Consider the following 24,332-nt stretch of genomic DNA (forward strand, 5'->3'; position numbering starts at 1 on the left):
TCGTCCTCAGCATGAGAAAAAGGGCCTTACAAATATGTGTGTGTTCATCCACAGATCCTTGTATAGGTTGTAACCGTGACACACTAGAGTCATCATAGTTGTCCCAAACCGGAATTAAAACAAGTTGCACGAAGTGGGGGAACTGACTACAGGAACACTGTAGACTATAGGAGACACCCCACCAAAAAGCGGGAAGGCTGGCAGTCAATGCACTAATAATTCTTTCCCATCTCCGATTATCATTTGGAGCAAGAGGCAAAGAACTGATGCAGACCCTCACACATGCCCCAGCTCTGGCATTCCTGGGTCCTTGGCACTTCAGTGGCTCTTTGTCCTGCAGGCCACTCCCCTGCTGATCCTATATTTAGCTCTGTCAAGACTTTCCTACTCCCCTTTCCCCTCCGGCTCCATCACCTCCCGTTCTTGGCAGAGGCCATTGCACAATTCCATGGAAGTAGATCCTGGCAGACATTTCCAGAGGTCATCATCTCTTTGCTTCCCCACTCCCACTCAGTAGGCAGCTGATGCTCTACTCAGGCCTGTCCAGTTCCTCTGAAAAGCCATTTAAATCTTTCCTAAGAAGTCGAGAAAGCATTTGGATCATGACGTTTCTGGTGGAGGGATAACTTAACGGATTGGGACATATCTTCGAATGTTACTCCGGGCGGCTCATTTCCTGTGCAGAAATGAAAAACCATTTTTTCACTTGCACCTTATTTAGGGCATATCATTGACCCTTCTCCTTATCCCAAGGTTTTAGCAAGACCGAGACTTCACAATTATGACCCCAGTGTTCAAACTGGAACACACATTCTGAATCCTGTCTGTAGAATAAGAGCAGAGAGGATGAGACAAAGACCACACAAGGAAAAGAACATGGAAGTCTTTATACTAACAAGACGAGATAAATTTTAGTTGATGTACTATATGAAGAAACAGTGGAAGCCAAAGTGGGTTGTTACTGAGTGTTTGATGCTTTTTCTAGGGAAAGAATTGCCCCAACACAGAGTATTCGATAAACATGGTGCATAACGGGGTCCCTTGTCAATACCCATCTAACTTCCAAAGAAGGGGGGATGCAGAGGAGGATTTCAGCAGTTAGCTTTCACACCATTCCTTTGGACCCTCAAACGTTCCTGTTTTTAGATATATGCCTAAGAGAGTTTAAGGGTGCAGAGCATAGGGTTACAAAATCAAAAAGAGTCCAGTAGCACCTTTAAGACTAACCAATTTTATTGTAGCATAAGCTTTCGAGAATCAAGTTCTCTTCGTCAGATGCATGTTACAGAAACTGGTCAGATATAGAAGAGGAGGGAGGAGGAGGGGAGGAGAGAGAAGAGGCAATTAGGGCGTGAGAGGGAGGGTGCAACCAAAACGTTCCTTTGCTAGTAAATGTAAACATCTCCTTTTGGTGTTGGGGTCAGTTGGAGTTTGCCCTGTTAGTTTGTAGACATGAAACACAAACCGGAGAGCACCACAAGCAATGAAAAATAAATATATAATAATTTATACAAAAGTGCAAAAGTGCAGTAGTGTGTAAACAGTTAACAGAGATTCCATGAATCACAGTTCTCTTTGTCAGATGCATCTGGCGGGGAGAGCTGTGGTTATCGAAGGCTTATACTGCATTGGAATTGGTTTTGCTGCTACAAACTAACAGGGCAAACTCCAACTGACCCCAACACCAAAAGGAGATGTTTACATTTACTAGCAAAGGAATGTTTTGGTTGCACCCTCCCTCTCACGCCCTAATTGCCTCTTCTCTCTCCTCCCCTCCTCCTCCCTCCTCTTCTATATCTGACCAGTTTCTGTAACATGCATCTGACGAAGAGAACTTGATTCTCGAAAGCTTATGCTACAATAAAATTGGTTAGTCTTAAAGGTGCTACTGGACTCTTTTTGATTTTGCTACCACAGACTAACACGGCTAACTCCTCTGCATCTGTGTGCATAGGGTTAGAATAGCTGGGGAGGGGAGTGGTTTTCCCCTACTCAACTCACTAAAATATGTCTAGTAATTGAGTCACAGTCTGAAAGGTGCATATAATGGATACACTTTTTCAGTTCCAAGAGCCTTCACATTTTGGGGGATTTTTCATTCCTCCCACCCCCAGCCCCTAATTTATGTGGTTTCTTCTGCTTCTGGCAGAACTGCAAAAAGCAGATTCTTGCTCCAGTGCCTTTCTGCCAACTTTCAGCCTTCCGCGAAGTTTGGCTGACTTTCTGGAAGTTCTCTCTAACGGAAGTTCTGTGCAAGCATGACCTTGGAATGACCCGATACACGCACAGCTAGGAAGGGAGAGGAGTTTCTGGCTGCTGCTGCTGAGCGTGGCTTTGTTGCGTTTGCTGTGGGAAATGATGCAGTTGGCAGACTCCTTGGGACAGTTTGGAATGAGGGATTTTATGCCACATTTCAGCGGCAAAGGGGCCTACCAGGACTGTGAAGAGGGGGATCTTATCTCTGAAGGTCAGAATTACCATCTTTGTGTGCATCGATATTTTTCCCTGTCAGGAGTCAGTTTTCCTTTTTATGAGCTGCTCCTGAGTGTCATTCAATGCACAATGTTATATTTGCATTCATTTAACATACAATGCTATGCGCCTCTCTAGGCTTACCTCTTGCCTTCTGCAAGCAGACAGTTTCCCACCCTCAATAATTTGTGAAGCAGGAGGAAAAATGGGGATGAAATAGCATCGATGGTGATGCTCTAGGAATTTCCCTTCACCTCTACCATAGAGCTTAGGGGAAATTCCTAGAATATCACCTGCAAGTGATGTCACATCCTCCTGAAACTCTAAACTCTCTAGGCACTGCTCCCAAATCTGCCAGCATTTGCTGACACAGGGCTTCTCTAATACCCTCTGTTTAGTCTTATGGTTCTTAAACTTTGTGGTAGTGAGAAATAAGAATGCCACGAATTTCATGGTGAATATGTTCAGAAGCAACCATTCCATGCTCAACAGCTATCATTGCTCATGAACCAGTCATCTGATTGGTTTGGTTCGCTGTAAGCAGCCTCAAATGGTAGCCAGACACCTCCCCAGCTGTGCAGTAGACGTGGCTTTTCAGTTTAATTTCCTTCTTTCTTGCAAAGCTGTATTTGCACCTGCATAATAGGTGGATTCAGTTCTCCTGGAGGGTCGATAATGCTTGGGTCAGGCAATTAAGTGAGGAGGAGGTATAGTATGAATCTGATAAGGCTAAAATAGCCTCAAGAACAGGGCTTTTTTCTGGGAAAAGAGGTGGTAGAACTCAGTGGGTTGCCCTAGGAGAAAATGGTCACATGGCTGGTGCCCCCGCCCCCGCAATCTCCAGACAGAGGGGAGTTTAGATTGCCCTCTGCACCGCTGGAGGCCACCAGCCATGTGACCATTTTCAAGAGGTTTCAGAACTCCGTTCCACCATGTTCCAGCTGAAAAAAAGCTCTGCTCAAGAATAACAGGGACTTAAGTGAATTCTCAAAAGTACTGTTTTGATTTAGTATCACTGGCTGACAATTCATTTACTCTCTGAGTGACAAGCAGCAAAGACAGGCCTGGCGGGAGAAATCTCACTGGCTGTGCAAGACCAGCACAAGAATGAAATATTGCTGACAGCATTGTATTCTACTGTATGGTTTGAATATACAGAAAGGAACCTGCTGAAAATGCTCAACAGCCCAATCGGCTTCCTGTTCACTGCTGGTGAACAGAACGTGAGCCAAGCCAGCATCCTTACCGAGAACCCAGCAGTCTGCTTTACTTGTTCCACACAGACCCCCACATTTTGGAGGATGCTTGAAAGGCACAACTGCAAAGTGACTGGGCTCTTTTGTGTGTTGCATAAGCATCTGCAGAAAGACTTGAACCTTTGGTCCTGTTAGTTTCATAATGGTCTTAGGAGACATCTGAAAGTGCACCAGCCTTCCCCACCCCTTTACCACTGCTTGAACCTATTATTTAATGCCAAAGGGCAATTTAGGAAGGGAGGGGCAGTCTCCCCCCCCTCCTCCTCCGCCAATAACACCCTGTGTTTCACATCTCCTGTGATTATTCCTCAGGAGCTTCTATGTGTCTGGGCAATGCCCAGCTTCTACACAATTAAGTATTGTCAGAAACAATTAATTGGGTTTCTGTGTGAACTCTGCATGCCAAAGGCACAGACCCAATTCCTCCCCCTTTTCAAAAGGCAGCTGTCCCATTCTGATGATATTGCAACAATTTTATGCACCCCGTTCTGTTTCTTTGAGGTTTTGCATGCTGCCGCTGTCACTCTTTTTTTTCACCACCCATTTTTATTTGAGCATTCCTGGTCCATTTACACCATTCCTTTTGTCATTCTGCACCACTTACGTGCAATTGACACAAAAAGCATAAATTTTAATTGCCTCGCGGGGGCGCGACAAAGAGGCAAGAACATCTTATAGGACGTTTATGAAAGCCTATGAGGTGGCAGTGAAAGCAGCAAAGAGGGATTTCTTTGCTACTTCCATTGCGTCTGCTAGCTCACGCCCGGTTCAATTATTTCGAACAGTTCGGTCCTTGGTCTCCCGCTCTCAGGGAGACCACCAAATTCTTAATTCAACTATTGGCTGTGAGGCTTTTGCGAGCTATTTTGCGGGCAAAATCTTGTCCCTTGGCCGTGGCCTGCCACCCACTGTTGATACAGTAAGGAGACCCCTTGGCCGTCTTTTGGGTCCGTATTAGATCATTTCAGGCTGCTCTCTCAGGACGATGTTGACAGGATCCTGCAGGGGATGAGGCCAACCACATGTCCTCTGGCTTCCCATCCTGGCTGGTGAAGGCCAGCTCAGAGGGGCTACGGGACCATTTGGAGGCCATTGTTAACATCTCCCTGAGCTCTGGGGTTTTTCCAGGAGCGTTAAAGGAGGCGGTAGTGCAGCCCCTCCCGAAAAAACCATCTCTGGACCCCACCGACCCATCCAGTTACCACCCAGTGTCGAACCTTCCATTCCTCGGCAAGGTGATTGAGCGGGCGGTGGCGGTACAACTGCAGGAATTCCTGAATGATGCTTTAGTCCTGGACCCATTCCAGTCTGGCTTCCGTCCTGGCCATGGGACGGAGACGGCCTTGGTTGCCCTCACAGATGACCTTCGCAGGCATCTGGATCGAGGCGGGTCAGCGCTACTTGTGTTACTTTATCTCACAGCAGCGTTTGACACGGTTGACTATGATTTGTTGGCCAGCTGCCTTGCCGACGTAGGGATTAGGGGGACAGCCTTACAGTGGCTGGTCTTCTTTCTCCAGGGTCGGGGACAGAGGGTGGCGCTCGGGGGAGATCTATCGCCCTGTCACCCCTTGGTGTGCGGGGTTCCCCAAGGGGCGATACTCTCCCCGATGTTATTTAACATCTACATGCGCCCCCTTACCCAGTTGGTGTGGAGGTTTGGGCTGGGCTGTCATCAATACATGGATGACACCCAGCTTCTTCTGTTGATGGACGGCCGGCCAGACACAGCCCCAGACAATCTGGCCAGAGCTCTGGAGGCTGTGACGGCATGGTTGAAACAGAGCAGGCTGAAACTGAACCCGGTGAAGATGGAGGTCCTGCAGCTGGGATGGGGGCTGCCAGATGTTGGGATCCAGCTCCCTGCCCTAGATGGGACACCACTGGCAACTTCGCCAGTGGTAAAGAGTCTGGGTGTGCTCCTAGATGTCTCCCTATCGATGGAGGCCCAGGTCACGGCGGTTGCCAAGTCTGCATTTTTCCATCTTCGTCAGATCAGGCAACTTGCCCCCTACCTGACACCCCAGGACCTGGCTACAGTGATCCATGCAACGGTCACCTCCAGGCTAGATTACTGTAATTCACTCTACGCTGGGCTACCCCTGGGCCTGATCTGGAAACTACAACTGGTCTAGAATGCGGCGGCGCGTAAGATACACCAGTCACATATCACACCTGTCCTGCGCCAGCTGCACTGGCTTCCGGTTGAATTCTGAATCAGGTTCAAGGTGTTGGTTCTTACCTTTAAAGCCCTGAGCAGGTTGGGACTGGCATATCTTCTGGACCGCCTCTCCCTGTACGTTCCCCGGAGACCACTTCGATCAGCGAATAAATATTTATGTGTGGTCCCCGGCCTTAAGGAAGCCCGCCTCGCTTCAACCAGGGCCAGGGCCTTTTCAGTCCTGGCCCCAGCCTGGTGGAACGCTCTGTCAATGGAGACCTGGGCCCAGTGGGACATATTATCGTTCCGCTGGGCCTGTAAGACAGAGCTGTTCCACCAGGCATTCGGTGATTGAAGGGGGCGGTGCCATGTTGGCCTCCCACCTTTGGGGTGGGGGAGGGTTCTCCCCACCACTGCACTTTGTTAATTTGTTTCATTGTTTGTATATTGATTTTAGTTTTGTTGTTTTCTTGTTTTTATCGATTTTAAACTGTTCACTGCCCAGAGCCCCTGAGGATGGGCGGTATATAAATTGAAATATAAATAAATAAAATAAAATGCTGTCAAATTTCATTAATACATTCTGAGCAGGGAGTCAGTTGCAGATGAACTCATGAGGGTTCCTTCTAATGAGTCAGACCGAGGTCTATCAAGGTCAGTATTGTTTACTTCGATAGGCAGTTGCTCTCCCCAAGTCTCAGACAGAGGTCTTTCCCATCACCTGCTTACCAATCTTTTTAACTGGAGATGCCAAGGATTGAACCTGGGACTGATTGCATGCAAAGCAGATGTTTTGCCACTGTGCCAGACTCTCCTGCTAGTAGTGGCTTCTCCTGTTTCATCTTGAATAGGGAGCACCCACATCAGAAACTAGGATTTAACATACATGTAAGTCCATGCACATACCTATATTAGGATTCTCACCAAGGGCTCTCACAAGTACCAGTTTTGTAACATACGGAGAAGCCCTCCAAAGACTTCAGGGTGATGAAGCTGATAATCCAGCGACATTTCACTTCCTAGTAAATTTTGCAATCAGCCAAAGGATTTAATCTGTTCTTCCCATTACGCATTCTTACACAGCTAAAGAAGTTTGCTTTTCAGTAGTTAGTTGGGAGGGGCGCGTCATATGGGTGGGATGCAGACAAACATGTTTGTTTAAGGGAGGCGTATGTGGCCAGGGATAGGACTGGCTCTTTGGAGAGGTTGAAGGAAATGCCGGCTGTTCTTTCTACAATTCATTGTGGGGGCTAGAACTCTTGGCCAAGGGGTGTTTGGGTAAGATGAGGATGTGGGAACCACTCACTCTGACTCAGCCATGGTTTGTGGCTGCTGATGGCCTTAATCAGAGTTATAGATCCTCCTGATGCATTCCAGCAGGCAAGGTTCAGCTCGCACCCCTGGTGTTTCTCTGCCGCTAGAAGTTCAGGTTTCTGGAATTCGCGGATAGACCTGCAAGCACTGAGATTAAAAGCAACACTGCAAGTAAATGCCATGTTACGTTTGAATAGTGTTTTGAAGCTCAATACTAATCAGAGTTCCAACCTTCTAAACCCATTGACTTTCAGGGTGTGACTCTGTTTAGGCTTGCACTGTTAAATCAGTTCCCTGGCATTTTGGTACCGTTCTCAAGTACACAAGCTGTGGTCCCGTTCTCTGCCTGATCTACTGGGGTGGAATTTCTGGTGGGCAGCCTAGATCAGACCAAACGGGGAGGGGTGTTAACCCTTGAAGTAGGAGGTGAATGGCAGGAGGTTTGGTGCAAGGAGCTGTCCAGGGCTTATCACGGTGGAGGACGGACAGCCATCAAGGCCAGAGTTCCCCTGAGGACCCCACCCCTTCCTGTAGCCAGATATGACTCCCACATCTTGCAAGGCGGTGCTGTCCTACAACAGAGCACCAGATGGAGCTGCCAGGTGTGTGCTCTTCTACCTGGTCTAGGCTTCATCCATGACACTCCACCTCCTTTGTTCTTGGAAGAGACTGTGGGGGAGGACTGGTGGTGGAAGGGGCCGCTTGGGAGGCTTTTCATCTGCCCACACTTCTGGCTCTTGGGTGGGAGCCACTGCTGAACCCCAGGCTCTTGGGTGATGAAGCAGATGTCAGAGGGGAAGCAGATGGTCTTCACCTGAAGATCCTATGGCAGGAGCAAGGAACTCGAGGTGCAACAGGTGGATTTTCTTCTCTTGTGAAGGCTGCCTCTTCCAATGAATCTGCCTCCTCCTGCAGTGAGAATGGGTTGGGGCAGAGCCTGGCACCTCTCTAGGCATAATTTGGTTGAAACCAACATGCACAGAGGGGGGGTGGGCACAAGCACACTGGCTCCACCCTGCACCTTCCCATGCGCAATGGCTCATGAGCACCAAACCCACGCATGTTGGGAATGCATGCACAGGCTCCCTTGGGATTGCTGCTTTTTCAAACGTGTCCTTTCAGGATGACGTGGAGGGTCCGATTTGTTTGTTTCACTGCCTTTAAGGCATGGCGCATTTTGGCACTGGGTTTGGGGGAGAGCAGATTCTTTCTCCCTCAGCCTGCAATGGCATCTGCTGACCGAAACGTGTGTCAGCAACATTTGTGTGACATCTGGTGCGCGGGATGTGTCATATGCCCCCAGCCAGCTATGGCAGAGGGCTGAACAAAGAGCAGGAAAGAAGAAACGGCTAAAAATGCAAGAGCCATTTCTCCCCCTCCTTTGCTTCCCCCAGGCCAGCCCAAGTCCCAGCCAAGTCTTTACTGGAAGGAAGGTCATCCAGGCAGACAATGATGATGCATCCGTGGGGATTCATCAGGAAACATGCGGATCCAGGGCATGTTCCGCTCGTTGCACTCGTTGCTGTATGTTTGAGCTTGTTTTTGCTGGGCTGGTTTTTTATTTTATTTTTGTGATCCAGTTTTCACATCATTTATGATATGTCACGTCTTGCCGTTTACTGTTTTTGTAAACCTGTCTTATTGCGTTATTTGTTGTACATCTTATATTGTTTTCATTGCATTGTTTTTAAAGTTTGTAATCTGCCGTGGGTCTTGGCTAGAATAATTTGTGAAGGCTTTGCTAGAAGGCTACCTTATCTTCCTTCCTTCTTTTTGTTTTACTGTCTTTCTCTTCCTTATTTCTTTCCTTCCTTATTCCCCCCCCCCCAGATGCCTGGCCAGCTGCCACAGAATACTGAGAGTTTCCCACCTTTGTGGGAACCCAGTGGCTCTCTTTGCTCTCTTAACTGTTCCAGGGCAACTGTGTTCATCTCTATCAGTTTTAACACTCGATCCAACCACAGCAAGGTGCATGAAAAATATATGATGCTTGAAAAGCTTTAACATGAGAAAATGACATGGGGGGGTGAGGAGAAGCCCCTTCATCCCTCGTGATGTGGTCCTGATCCAATTGGGACAAGGAATAAAGGTGGAGATTAGCTGGCTGGAGCTCACCTATTTCTAGCTATGGTTTTGTATGTACCCTCCACCCCACTCAGCCGTAGTGCCTGGGGCCTAGGATTTTTACCCCGAAGTCCCACCCTTATGGTGCCACAGCGCATTTTGCAGCTGCATTTTAATTTCCTTCTCTAGAAGCGCTGCTGGAAAGTTCGTAGGAAAGCAGGTTTGGGAAAGATCAGGCTCAGACTGAAAGAGGAGGTATTTCTCCAATGAACAAAAAATAGTGGTGCAGTGGGGAAAAAAGAGTTGTTTTATTCAGCATTTTGCTGATACTTCTTCAGGGGTCCTGTGTAATAGTATCAGGTCATTGCCACAGCAGCAGTTTTTCAGATGGTTGCTGTGGGAATTGCCTGATACTATTAAACAGACCCCCCCCCAAAGAAACATAAGCAAAATGCATGGGGGCAGTATATCTGAATAATAATAATAATAATAATAATAATAATAATAATAATAATACATTTGATTTATATACCGCCCTTCAAGACAACGTAATGCCCACTCAGAGCGGTTTACAAAGTATGCTATTATTATCCCCACAACAAAACACCCTGTGAGGTGGGTGGGGCTGAGAGAGCTCTGAGAGTGCCGTGACGGAACCAAGGTCACCCAGCCGGCTTCAAGTGGAGGAGGCGGGAATCAAACCCCGCTCTCCAGATTAGAGTCCCATACTCTTAACCACTACACCAAACTGGCTCTCAGTAAAAGAACTCTTTCCCCATTGCATCATCATATTTTGTTCTTGCTCCATCCTTGGTGTGGTGCTCTGTGCCCATGTTTTTCCAGTGACATCAGTGAAAAGTAGGAGAAGCACTATTAAGTGATCTTAATCGAACAGAACCTCGTATATGATGAAAACATTAAGGAGATAAATGATTTCAAAAGCATAATATTCACTGATATCATCATGAGGATAATGCGTGAAAGGCAATGCCGTCTTTATGGAGAACGGTCCCTGTTTGGAATCACTCTCCTCTGCCACCTCTGTTTTGCCTATGATTGGGTGCAGCAACCAAGATGTTTCCTGACATAGGAATCTATCCATTTTCTCTCTTTCCCTAGGTCCATACTGCAGTAACTCAAACCCACCCCGCAAGGTCTTGGTGGTGAACACTAGCTCAGTAACCATCTTGTTCAACAGCACGGTGCACCGCTCGGGACGTGGCTTCCTCCTTTCCTATGCCAGTGGCAACCAGCCAGGTAGGGAAAATGCTTTTGCTATGCACACAGAAATCAGATAGACACGGAATGTTGTGTTTCTCCAGTCTGAGGGCACGGGTGTCCTCCAGTTGCATTTCTCCAGTTTGAGGGCATGGCCATTTGACTTCAGTCAGTAGCCACATTTTGCTCTTGCTGCTTATCCACTACAAAAGTGTTGCTGACGCATGGTCCAGAACAATGCTTAATAACCGCAAGGCAGAGAAGAAGGTGGATTCCTGATCTTAACAGAACAGAACTCCTGGGGGGGGGAGTAGGTTAGACTGTGAGTATGACTGGCCTGAGGTCACCCAGAGAGCTGTGGGGTAGGTTAGACTGTGAGTATGACTGGCCCGAGGTCACCCAGAGAGCTGAGGATATTAATCATCTAAACCACGCACTTCAGGCAAATGGCTACTCCAGAAATGAAATCCGAAGAGCAATCAAACCCAGGATGAATCAAACAGCCAAGGAAAAACAGTCTCCTACAGGAAAAGTGGTTTTGCCATATATCAAAGGAATTACTGATCAGATGAAAAAGCATAACCTTCAAGCAGTATTCAGACCCACCCGAAAAATACAACTGATGCTACGATCAGCAAAAGACAGTAGAGACCCCCTCACCTCTGCAGGAGTATACCGTATACCCTGCAGCTGTGGACAAGTTTACATCGGGACCACAAAGCGTAGCATCCAGACAAGAATAAAAGAACATGAAAGACACTGCAGACTTGGACAACCTGAAAAATCAGCAGTGGCTGAACATAGCCTAACTCAAACAAGGCACAGTATCTTATTCCGGGACACCAAAATACTGGACAACACTTCCAACTACTTTGTCAGACTGCACAGGGAAGCCATTGAAATTCACAAGCATAAGCAAAACTTCAACAGGAAAGAAGAAACCTTAAGAATGAACAGAGCATGGTTTCCAGTTCTGAAAAACACCAGGGTAACAAAACACTCTATACCCGACAATAGCCCTGCAGAGAAGATTAGCACATCAAGCACCAATCCATATGCAAAAGAACCTCCTCAGGATACAGTGAAGCCTCCCGCCATTAGCATTCCACACCCTGGGAAACTCTTACAGGATGACTCAGCTCAACCCCACCCCTCCTGAGTAGATACAAATGACCTGCCAACATCTTTTCCACACTGTGACACTGAGAGATCTCTGTCTTTTGGTGCTACGCCTCTGAAGATGCCAGCCACAGCTGCTGGCGAAACGTCAGGAACTACAATGCCAAGACCACGGCAATACAGCCCGGAAAACCCACAACAACTATCGTTCTCCGGCCGTGAAAGCCTTCGACAATACATCACCCAGAGAGCTGTGGGGTAGGTTAGACTGTGAGTATGGCTGGCCCGAGGTCACCCAGAGAGCTTCCATGGCAGAATGGGGATTCGAACCTGGGCCTTCCAGATCCTAGTTCAGCACACTAACCGCTAAACCACACTGGCATTTTAGAAAATGCAAGCAGAGAGAAAGCAAAACAGGGAGGGTTTCTTAAGTCTTTACCTCATGCTGCTTTTCTGCTAAAAATTACTACTCAAAATGTTTTTTCAAAATGGCACCTTTATCTTTTCCCTTGCAGAACAAGTAGCTTGGGGGGGTGGGGGGGAGAGGAGATTTTAATGACATGAGGGGAAAGCGTTACAGAGCCCTTTCCTCATACCAGACTGGTGTTTTAATCTGCAGCTATGTTTTCTAAAAGAAAAAAAATGGAGGGAGGAGAAGAGAACTGTGTGATTGAGCACAGGATGTAATTTGGCTCTCTGTCAGAGAATTTTTAAAAAGCACAAAATACCTTGTGGATAAGGTGCTCAAAGATAACGTAGCAGCAAGATCTGAGGTAGTGTAGTGGTTAGAATGTTTGGCTGGAATTTAGATTTGGGTTCAAATCCCCACTTGTAACCAAACTTACTGGGTGACCATAGGCCAGTAATTCTCTCAGCCTAACCTACCTCACAGGGTTACTGTGAAGATACAATTAGGAAGAAGACATATGTACAGAGCTCTGAGGTCCTTGTAGGAAAAGTGGGATAAAAAAGGGTAATTGAAAATGGAACTGAAACAAAATTTCATATAAATTCAAAACACAGTCTTACAATTTAAAGCACACACTCTCTATATATATTAGTTTAGATTAGAAAAAAATGTGTGGGAGCTACAATTTTCAAGTTATCTCGCAAATCTGAGTATATGAATGTGTACATTTTATAACTTGACATCTATCCCTCAAAACAGATGGATAGTTCTGGACAATTTTCAGACTTTCACATCTGCAATGTCCAGATATTAAAACCTGGAATATGAACTTCGGTGTGTGTGTGTGGGGGGGTGTAAATAGTAAATGTGAATATTTCAGTCCCCCCCCCCCCCACACACACACACACCCCTCAAAACAATTCATTTTAACTTTTCCTGAATGGTAGCTGGGGGTTTTGACTGATGTGGGACATCTCGCACAATGGCAGATAGCTGAAGGACATCGGAGTGGAGCACGAGTAAGCCCTTGAGTAGAAGAGAATCTGGTGCTTGGACTACGGCAGGCAGAATTCCAAAGAGACCATCTGGAGCTTGTTGCTTTGATGGATCAGTCCCTGGTCACATTCCCACCGCAAACATCCATGACTCACCCTCTTTATTCTTTGTGATTAGTGGGAGAAATTGTGAAAGGACCGTGGGTTGAATAGGGCTGATGGGAAACATTGGACTCTTAACGTCACAAGATTGGGAGGAAAACTGTCTGTGATATGTATTTGCCTAGTTTTCTGTTCAAGATAGTTCTGCCTGTCAGATATTTCCCTAAATAATCCCCACCCACCCACCCCTGGCAAACCACAGGCATTTTACGGTTTCAAATGGAGAGAAAGGACTTTTCAGTTATGTGAATTGGCTCTCTCATGGATCTTTTAAGTAGCTTTCAGTAGACTCGCTGCCTTTCCCGAAACAGAGTGTTCAATTTTTCACTGATGTGATACGGACATTTATGCCGTTATCAATGTATTTGTTGCTGGTCAGGTATCCCGCTCCACCCCAGTTCTTATCCCGTCATAACAACAGATGTAGAGGCCGTGTACTGGTTAGAGTGATGATCTTGGACTGGGGAGATCTGGATACAAATCTGTACTCTGCCAAGAAGCTCCCTGGGCGACCTTGGGCCAAGCACACTCCCCACTAGGGGACAAATCCATACATTACATAGTTCTTGGCGATTATCGTGGGCCCTTGTGATCAGATACACACTTGAAGTTCTGGGCATGGAACTTAATACTCCAGGTGCCCGTGGGTGCCGTTTGGACTGGGATTGTGAGAGACAGGGAAAGAGGAAACACTATTTGCCTTGTATTGTCGAAGGCTTTCACGGCCGGAGAACGATGGTTGTTGTGGATTTTCCGGGCTGTACAGCCGTGGTCTTGCCGTTGTAGTTCCTGACGTTTCGCCAGCAGCTGTGGCTGGCATCTTAAGAGGTGTAGCACCAAAAGACAGAGATATCTCAGTGTCACAGTGTGGAAACACTGTGACACTGAGAGATCTCTGTCTTTTGGTGCTGCTGGCGAAACGTCAGGAACTACAACGGCAAGACCACGGCTGTACAGCCCGGAAAATCCACAACAACCAACTATTTGCCTTGTTGGAAAAGCCATCAGAAACCTTTCTCTCCCCATGTACCACAGTCCCTCCTCCTCCACACTGCGGTTATGATCCAAATCGGGGCTACGCATGTCTTAACAATTAAGGTCCAAGCAGGGAACTTTAAGATCAGCTACATGGGGGACAGAAATACTTTATAGCTTGTGAATTGGCCTTCAGTCTAAGGTACTTTGCAGAGTTGTTGGGAGGCTTAAATGGATAGGTGAAAACTGTGTACCCTGAGCTTCTTGGAGGAAGTGTAGTAGATAAGATGTAGCCACCAGTTTTTACAAATTCTCTTCAACTTTAATGGATTGCGGGGTGGGTTCTGCACTGGAGAAGGCGATCTTCTTAGAAAAGTTTTCAGTGTGGCTTCATTCAGATGTAGTGAACCAAGTTGTATTTGTTCATGTTCATGTGATAGGCATGAATCTGGTTAATTGTCAGGCTTGTACACTGGACACCTCCTTACCTTGCATGGAAACCTTTAATCAAACTCCAGCAAAGAAGGATTAAACTGGGATAAAGAATCCCAGTTGCTAGGGAAGTAGTACCCACATTGGGACATCATGACCAATTGGCTTGAAGGTAAAGACTTCCACTGTCAATTTTAGCATGCTGCACAAGGCCCCGCAGTTCTCAAGGCTCATATCCCTCACATACAAACTCTGGCTGGTTCCTAACGTTGGCTTCAGGCCATGAAGTAATTTCAAAGGAGGCGACAGTTTCCAAATTAGCTGGATCCTCATTTGTAGCAATCCACCCACTCGCACAAATCCCTTATCCCTGCCCTCTGTTTTTTAGATCTGATTTCCTGTTTGCAGAAGGGAATCCATTACAGCAAGGAACAAATCAGGTGAGTGGCGTCCATGGATAGTCTCCCCTGGTTGGCTCTAAATACAGAAGGAGCCTCCCCATGCGCGCGCGCACAGCTCATAGTTGGCACGGGATGGCACTCAGGTGCAGCAGCAGATTTATTTCTTTCAGAAATTTCGATTCTATTGATAATAAGTTATCAATAGAAAAAAGGGGCCTTAGGCACAGGGTGGCTGAGTATGTATATTACTGTAGTGATATACAATTGGTGGTGGGAGGACAGCGTGGTATAGCCCAGTCTCATCAGACCTTGGAAGCTAAGCAGGGTCTGTACTTGGATGGGAGCCCACCAAGGAAGACTCTGCAGAGGAAGGCAGTGGCAGCCCCCCCTCCCCACTCCTCATTTGCCTTGAAAGCCCCTAGCTGCGGTCACCATAAGTCGGTTGCGATTTGGTGGCACATGCACACACATGTAATTGGTAGCAGGGTATAATGCTATAATGTTACTGGTCATTACTGATTTTTTAAAAAGCCTTCGAGTGGTGGGAGAGGGCTGGGAAAGTGCACTATCCTGCCCATGTGTCGACTAATCCACTTTGTTTCTGGAAATACTGGAACAAAGCAAGTTCCAGAAACATTGGAGCAGAAGGCAGACAGGAGGGGGGGGGCGTGTCATGTGGGTGCCCACCCCTGAAGCAATCACAGTTTGAGGAAGCCTAACCTGGCTATACAGCCACTTTGTGACATTCCTAAGCCCGAAAGCCTGCTTGCAAAGCGGACATAAACACTGGCTGTTCCACAGACCAGCTTGGGAGCAGGCCCTCACCCTGTGTTCCTTCATTCTGCTGCAGGGCGTACTGTCCCGCAGGCTGCAAGGAAGTGACAGGTGACATCTGGGGCAATGTGAAGCAGGGCTACCGAGATGTGAGTATGGCACCGTCAACTGTGCTTTCAAATCACGCTTTGCTTGCTGAGCAGCATCTTCAGGGCCTGCTTTAATAAAGGAATGACGAGATGCTGGCAGTTCTGTGATCAGACGTCTCAGCTTTTTTGTGTCTAAAACAGAAATCGTAACTGCGGCACAAGGGGAAAGGGGTTAAGCCTTCCTCCCCATGACACTGACTTGATCTGAAACTGATATTTCTTGCCCCGTTGGGGCAACCATACAAATATTCATGTCTGAACTTTTAAGTTTCCCCATATGGGAAAATAGCAGCTCACTGTGAGCTAAGCTACAGGAGACGAATTACACGAGGAGGAGCACGTGAAGGGAGTCTCAGTGTTAGCTGGGAAGCTGAGTTTTAAAAGAGATGGGAAGGCTTTGTCAATTTCCCCTCTCTACAGAGCCAGGGAAGATTGCTCCTCAGAGGGCTTGTTAATTTCCTCTTGCCTCCTAGAAGGGGAGGTGAAACTGACAGAGCCTTCAGGAGGCAAAGAGGAAATTAACAAACCCTCTGAGGAGGCATCTTCCCTGGCTCTGTAGAGAGGAGAAATTGACAAAGCCGATCTCTTTTAAAACTCAGCTTCCCAGCTAACACTGAGACTCCCTTCACATGAATGTCCTCGTGTAATTCGTCTCTTGTAGCTTGGCTCTACATACGTAGCAGCGTGCATGCATGGAGAGAAAACAAATTTACACTTGGAGCCTTGGTTAAGTTTTAGAAAAGAAATATGGGTACATTTATTGTTGGAGCCCCATATAGGATAGGAAAGGGAAGAGACAGGTTTTTATTTATCTCTCTGGTCTAAAGATGCCAGTGGATGGCAGGATGGCATGTCCTCCACCCAAGGTGGCAAGATGGAGAAGAGTGTGAGAGTGACAAAGAGGGGAAGATGAAGTGCAAGGAGAAGGAAGGCCCTGAGAATACAGTTTACACATCAAAGGATAGTAGCAGAATAGTAGAGAGCAAGGACATACAGATCCTTCGCCTATCTATCTCTCTAACTCTTTGATGGTCCCCCTCTGAAACCCAAGGAAGGGACAGTGTAAAGGTCCTCCTCGTCTTACAGTCTGAAGTTGGGAAATTGGTGCCAGAAGGCAGTCTTAAACCACCCTCCCCCTATGCCACGGTCCCAATCCAAATCAGGCCACTGCGTGCCTAATTACTCCAGTCAGGAAACTCCCAGGATCTAGGCTGGTTTGGATAAGAGAACGTTGGGAGCTGGCATACTGCCAAAGCTAAGACTATAGACATAGTCCAAAGGATAGCGCATGCAAACCTTCATGGTGCCACAAGATGCCTGCTTATTTTTTGCTTTCATTCACTGCCTCATCTTAATTCCCTCCAGACCTCAGTTCTCTGCAAAGCTGCTGTCCACGCGGGCCTGGTCTTGGATGAACAGGGAGGACAGGTTACTTTGTCACAAGCAAAGGGGATCACGCTGTATGAATCATCCTTTGCCAATGGACTCTACTCAAAAAGGTAAGCAGTCAACTAGGTTGACCAGCAACTGAACAGCAACTTCTGGATCCCTCTTTGATTGGGCTAACTTTGAATTTAATTTAGCCCAATTTTTGTTCCCTGTTTAAATTTAGGGACTCTCATCCACAATAAATGGGGGACTGACACGTTTTTTGTTTATTCCATGCCCTGAGCCGGCATGCTGCAGGCCAGTTTTCCATCGGGCAGTTTTACCTCAGTTAGAAAGTAAAAACACAATTAAACAAAATTAGCCACCCAGAAATATGATGGCGTGGGATGAACAGCAACAGGCTCAAAAAGAGCAGCAATGATAAAATATCACAAGCTTTTCTAAATAACGATAAAAATGTAAACGGGGAAATGCTATTCATTTATAATTAGCAAAGCATAAAGATTTGGCTTGACAAGGGAAAGCGCCTGACGAACATCCCCGAGGCGGCTGGTCCACAGCAAAAGGCCACAAATCTCAAGATTCTGAGAACGTCGAAGGCATTTGGAAGAAATCCTGTGAGAGGTGAAAAATGGTTGATGCTTGAATAGTTTGCTGCCCAAGGCCTTTTAGCCTCCTCCTCTTTTTCTCATTTTAAACAGGGGACCCTTATCTGAAAAGCGCCTCATCTTTCACAAAGGTTTGTCATTATATGGGTTTTAATTCTTTCCTCTCTCCCATTTATATCATGCCAATATTTGGAGCAACTAAAGGGGGGTGGGATTCATGGATGATGTAATCCCCAACTCACCCACTAACCTTTGTGACCCAAGCAGCGGCTAGTTCCAGTAAAGTGTAACCCTGCTTTTTTTTCTCTTACAACAACTTTGTAAGGTAGGTTAGGAGAGGGAGGGACCATACCAAGTGTTGTGGTACCCAAGGGGGAGGGGTTCAAACCCAGGCCTCTCTAGTCTAAGGCTAATGCTCTAACCACTACACAAAACTGTCTCTGTCTACAGTATATCCTTTTCACTCTTAGCCAAACCTCCCATCAGCTGCTGCATGTCTCTCCTTTGGACTGGCAGGTTAGTTTTGCCATTTGCTCCTTGCTGGCGGTGATGCCTTTCCATGCATTTTGCAACAACAATCCAAAAATCTCTCAGAAAAAAAAAATCCCCGCACCCTTTGGGCCTACATTGCAAAGTTGTTGTGACGAAAGAATGCAAGTGCCTTTGCTTCCTCTTGCAGCCTGCGATGGAGTCCTGGAAGCATCCGGCTTCCATGCATCCTCCTTCTGGCACGAACAGAATGCCATGGGGGAGAATCAGGCCTGGGCGGCCGAGCATGCTGCTTTCAACGGTGGAGGAATCTCCTGGGCAGCAGATCAGAGCTCCACGGAAGAGTGGCTGGAGGTAGATTTGGGTGGAAAGAGAAACATCACAGGTCAGTAAGTATCAGCAGCTTTTCCCTTTTCCGAACAAACTTCTCAAAGACAATGAGATCTGGGACTAGATCCACCCAGCATCTTTTCAAGTCAAATGAGTGGCCCTGCGTCCCAGGGAAGCTAAGCTGGCCTCGGCCAGAGCCAGGGCCTTTTTGGTCCTGGCCCCAACCTGGTGGAACTCTCTATCGGTGAATATGCGGGCCTGCCAAGATCTTTCAGATCAGGAAAATTGTTTTAGGGAAAGGGTTAAAAAAGAATTCCCCTCACACCGTGGTTCCGATCCAAATAATCAGCCTGCATCCTTATTTACCGAGGAACAACATGATACTCAGAAGCTATAATGTTTTTTTCTGTACACTTCTCTTCCCCCTTTTTATTCTCTCCTTCCTTTTTGGTCTTTTCTTCTTTTCCTTTGCCAACTGCCTGATTCCTTTCTCTGCTGACTCCGTTACCTCAGAGACATGGCCGTTGCCCTGAACAAACCCAATATTATGTCCTAGCAAATTCAGTTTTTTGTGTTGTTTTCTAGAAGCCCAAGGAGAAATTGCAGCTTTTGTGAGGCCACCTCAGAATGCGCTTGTTAATTGGCAAGAAGGAAAAAAGAAGCTTTGTGAGGCTGGGTGGCTGGAGGCTGAGAGGAATGCAGGAAAGGAGCACAGCTGGGGGGGAAGAGGGGGTTATCTGATTGCCTCCCTGGCTGGTGCTTGGCAGGGCAAGGCAATAGGAGTGAAACATTCAAAGCCCATTCAAGCCTGAAAACTGTTCAGGGACTGGTTCTGAATGGCCATGGACTACCCACATAAAGCTGTGGAGATCCCGGTTACATTCCTGTCAGCTAAAAATCTAAGGAAAAGAAATGATGTTCAGCTCCTTTAGGCCTCTCCTGAACCCACATGGGAATACGGTTACCAACCTCTATGTGCGGCCTGGAGTTCTGCTGGAATTACAACTGATCTCCAGGCTACAGAGATCATTGTTCCGGGAGGAAACGAAAGCCTTGGAGGATGGACTCTACGGCATCGCATTCCCGCCTCAAATTCTCCAGGAATTTCCCACACTAAGGTTGGCAACCATAGCAATACTGGGAATCTGTAATCAGTTCCCTACATCTGTATTTTAGCTATAAGGAAAAGCGCCAGGGAGACCCACAAGAACCTTAAGAGTTGCCCTGCTGGATCAGCCAGCTCTCTGTCTAGTCCAGTATCCGATTTCACACAGTGGCCAACCAGAACCAGCTGTACTGAAGGACCGACAAACAGGGCTCAGAAGCTAAGTCCTTCCCCCTAAGGTTGTCCCCTTGAGCAATAAGACACATACCAGCCCCCTCTTTGCTTCTCGCCCCAGCCCCTCACAAAACCCCTGATAGCAAGCCTTATTTGCATGCTCTGGTGGCCCACGATAAGGGGGGACCAATCTACAGCAGGGTGCCGAGCATGGGGGGAAAGGGATAAATCTCTCTCCCCCTTACCAGTGCTACTGCCCCTAGCAGAAATCCTCCTTACCGAGCTGCTTTAAGCCCAGTACGCAAAAGAAAAAGACATCCATAATAAGCTTGCCTTGTTGTCCGTATCAGGGCTTAAAGCAGTATAGGTGGGGGCATTTTTGATCAGGGAAACAGTGATGAACATTTAGGCCCTTTTCCCTACACCGTAGCCCCAATTCATGCCCCAAACCTGGCTGTATTTGCAGCTAAAATACCAGTACATGTCTAGTATCCAGTCATGGATCCCCAGTATCATATGCGGTTTGGTCCAAAGACTTCGGCATCATCTTTGGAAAAGTGAAGCAATCCGATTGTTGGCCCGTGTCTAGATCAGACCTTTTAAAAGTCTGTGGCCCAGTTCTGGAATCCCTTTCCTTGATACGCTTTCCTGGCATGATTGGAATGATCTTGGCATTATCTTTAGATGCCAGGCAAATGCTGTCTGCTCTCCAGACCTTGGGCATTTCCATCGCTTTCCCTCTTCCCTTCTTTCTGAGCTTACTAATATGATTTATCCTTTCTGGGATTTCCCCCCCTCTACTGTTGTTAACTGATTCCTGGTGCACTAAGAGGATTTGCGGTTAGGGCAGTTTTAATTCATTGATTTTGGTCACTGTTGTGGATTTTGTAAACTGCTCAGAAGGCCAGATTTGGTGGAAAGGCAGGGTAATTTTGAAACAAATATATTCTGCATTGAGTTTGGATTATAATATTCCTGCTGCAAGCGTGAGCTTTCCAGATGGCGCTGAGCAACGGACCTAGGCCGAAACCTTGCGGTCTTACCTGTGTTGTGTTGGAGAGATGATATTTTCCTGACAATATTCTGTTCCTTTCCATTCTGGGCAGCCTCGTCCCCGTAATTCTTCCTCCAGGTTCCTTAAGGAGAAGCGGCAGTTCAGAGGCAAAGCATAGGGGGCTGTGGGATGGTTCAGTGTCTGGCATCTCTGCTTGCTTAGATGGACCACTTGGCTGCCATAATAGGGCAGCTCCTTTTTTGTGTATCAATGCATGTTGTATCACTGGAATTCAAGCACAGGTTCTTCCCATCAATCTCCCAAACTCTTTCTAAAATCTCCACATCAACCTGTGAGGAGGGTAAGGCCAAGAGACCCTCACAGGCCCAAGTTCATTCACATCCCCCCAATTTAGTCACTACATCATGCTAGCTCTAAGCATCTCACTTACGAGCGGTTCATACGGTTTTTCGATACAAATTTAACCATATTCTTGTTCCAGGGATTATAACAAAGGGGTCTTCTCATAAATATAACTACTACATAAAATCTTACCAAGTCCTTTTCAGCCGTGATGGGAAGAACTGGAAAGTCTACAAGTCCATCGATGGTGAGGATAAGGTGAGACTGATAAATATTGGAAAGTGGTCCTGTTGGGACAGAGCTGGCTAACAACAGTCAATATTCAAAGCAGTCTCCTCTGCTCTGCATTTAACATTTTAAAGAAGGGAATTTATCCTTTAAAAATACATTTCCCCTTTAAAATGCTAACAGCAGAACAGGGATTCCAGTTTCAAATAGTGAAACCGAGATGGAGATTGAAGTGTTAACCCCCCATCCCTTCTCTGCATGGCCCTGAGGCAAGTTGAGGCCACCCAGGCCTGTGATAAACAAATACCATTAAGCTTTCTGTGCCAGTTTCTAACCTTTCTTCTTCCTCCTGGTCCTCCCAGGTCTTTGAAGGAAATAGTGACAGCCACCAAGAGGTCTCCAACACCTTCATCCCACCGATCCTGGCCCGTTACCTGCGCATAACACCTCAGAGCTGGAACCAGAGGATTGCGCTGAAAGTGGAGCTATTGGGATGCCAGGTGGCACGCATCAAGGCAATGCGCCCATACAGCGATAATGGAAGTAAGGGGCCGCAACCTGCTCGTTTGAATTGACACTCTTAACCAGGGGTCATTTCGTAGGAAAAAAGCTGGAGGAACTCATTAGCATAACCTATTAGCATAACCCATTAACATCATTACCATCACCAGAAGTGTGTTATTAGCATAACTGATTTGCTTGTCACACCCCCTGGCATCACCTATCCTGGCTGTTTTGGACCCAATCCTGGCCATTCAGGGCCGAAATTGGGCCCAAAATGGCAAAAAGGGTCTGAAAATGGCCAAAAAGGGGCCCAAAATGGTCAGGATCGGGCTGCTGCTGAGTGGGAGAGTGATCCATCACCCGTTAGAAGCCTGATCCGGGCCATTTCAGCCCCAATCCAGGCTGAAACGGACCCAAAATGGCTGAGAGTCATTTGGGCAGGGCCACCTGACATGTGACTTCTTTGGGGAACTTTTAAACAGATCCCATGCCTCTCTATCTTTCTAACTCTTTGATTTGTCCCCCTCTGAAACCTGAGTAAGGGACAGCACTTAGTCTTCCTCTTCTTACATATCGAATGTCCCAGCTATTAATCATTATAACTTACACTATGTAATTCATGTTGAGTCTCAGTGAGAAAAGCGGGCAATGAATGAATGAATGAATGAATGAATGACTTTTCCCACAATGCATTTTCTGTGCAGGAAGGCAAGGAGCATTGCTGTCCCCTTGTCCTGGTGGAACACTCTGAGATGATTAACTCAGAATTCAGTCTGGCTGTATGCCCTGTTCCACAACGTGATGCTGGCACAGCTGGTAACAACTTGAAAGAGCACAATCAGTTTCTTTTATTCATGGCTGTGTTGAGATGTTCTTGCTCAGGTCTCTCAGCATGTACTGGTCAGAAAGAGCCATATGGGGCCAATGAAGACACCCCCCCCCAAAAAAAAAGGTTTCTGATCCTTAAGATGGCCAAGGTAGGGCAGAAAAGTATGTGGCCAACGCTGGGAAAGTGTCAAAAGAGAGAGAAAGGGAGCTTCTGGAATTAAAAAGTTAAACTAGAAATGTGTGCAAATATCTTTTCCAACTGCATAATGTATTGTTTTATGGGTACAGCACCAAATGTGTCACCTTTGTTTATTTAATTGATCTATTGACAACAACCAAAACCACTGTATGTGCCAGCTTCAAGCAAAAATGCAGACTGTGCTGTGAAAATGCTTATCTGTGTGTCCAGCCTGTATCCCCCACTCTGGAGTGTCTGAGAAAGCAGGTTAAGAGTCCTCATGAAATCCCCTTCTTTGCAGTCCGCAGTAGCCCCAAGGAGCTCCCTGTGCTGACCAGCAGACCTGCTGTTTTCACACCAAACCCTGGAATTGTCATCAATTCTGAGAAAACAGGTAAGCGCTTTCTAACTTCTAATCCTAAGAAATAGCTTTTCCTAGTGGACAGAGCAGGAGTGTTCAGCGTGTCACAATTGACAAGCATAGGAGGCAGCATCACTCATGCTGGCAGGGATAATGGTCCTCCTACCTGGTCTCGAAGTGTACCTAAACAACCTGCTGCAAGCCCATGACGGCATCTCGCTTAGAAAGGCAATGCTCTCTCCTGTGTCTAGTTAAACACACACTAGTGAGCACCCTTTCTTGTTTGGCAGGAAATATTTGTATTTCCCATCAGCCATATCCCTTGCCTTGAACCCTCAAGCCAGCCCTGAGTGTGTGCACAGCCCATGTCTGGCCTGACAGCCTGGCCTGGTGAAGCAGGGTGGAGTAGTCCCAAGTCAGGCCAGACATCAGGTAGCCTCAGGGCCAGACAGCTCACAGGTCTGCAGGGCCCAGGAGAAGCCAGGACCCAAGAAATATAGAGGCACTTCAAAGTTTAGCAGAAACTTTGTCAGGATTAGACGAGTCCAGGGCAAATCAAGGCCGAACAGAAGGCAGGGCCAGATACCGACATCCAGCAGTTCTCTCACTGAAGGGCCCAGCCTGAAAATAGCAGCTTTATACCCTCAGGTTCACTCTTATTGGCCCTTTCAGTCAGCTGATCTCAGCAGATCTCATTGGGCCATCCAGTCAGTTTAGTTCATCTGTTGGCCATCTTGAGAGGGGTGTTGTGGGGTAGGAGAACTTGTTCTGGCAGCTCTCTTTCTGTCTGTAGGCAGCTCTGACAACACACTGGACAAGGTCCTGGAGCACTGAGTTCAAGCCTCACAGCTCCAGACACCCCATTTTTTCTTTGCTGCTA

General features: G+C 47.0%; 1 protein-coding gene across 1 annotated transcript in view; it reads left to right on the forward strand.

Annotated features, from left to right (window-relative positions):
- The window catches only part of LOC129342910 (discoidin, CUB and LCCL domain-containing protein 1-like), a 47,759-nt gene that overhangs the window by 13,608 nt on the left and 9,819 nt on the right, over positions 1-24,332 (forward strand). The window contains exons 4-12 of the mRNA XM_054998869.1: positions 10,387-10,524; positions 14,966-15,017; positions 15,829-15,901; positions 17,267-17,400; positions 17,992-18,029; positions 18,578-18,772; positions 21,493-21,611; positions 21,944-22,124; positions 23,393-23,485. Coding sequence (XP_054854844.1) covers positions 10,387-10,524; positions 14,966-15,017; positions 15,829-15,901; positions 17,267-17,400; positions 17,992-18,029; positions 18,578-18,772; positions 21,493-21,611; positions 21,944-22,124; positions 23,393-23,485 — 1,023 coding nt within the window. The remainder of the gene's footprint in view (positions 1-10,386; positions 10,525-14,965; positions 15,018-15,828; positions 15,902-17,266; positions 17,401-17,991; positions 18,030-18,577; positions 18,773-21,492; positions 21,612-21,943; positions 22,125-23,392; positions 23,486-24,332) is intronic.

Source organism: Eublepharis macularius, chromosome 15 (genome assembly GCF_028583425.1).
Source record: "Eublepharis macularius isolate TG4126 chromosome 15, MPM_Emac_v1.0, whole genome shotgun sequence".
NCBI lineage: Eukaryota > Metazoa > Chordata > Lepidosauria > Squamata > Eublepharidae > Eublepharis > Eublepharis macularius.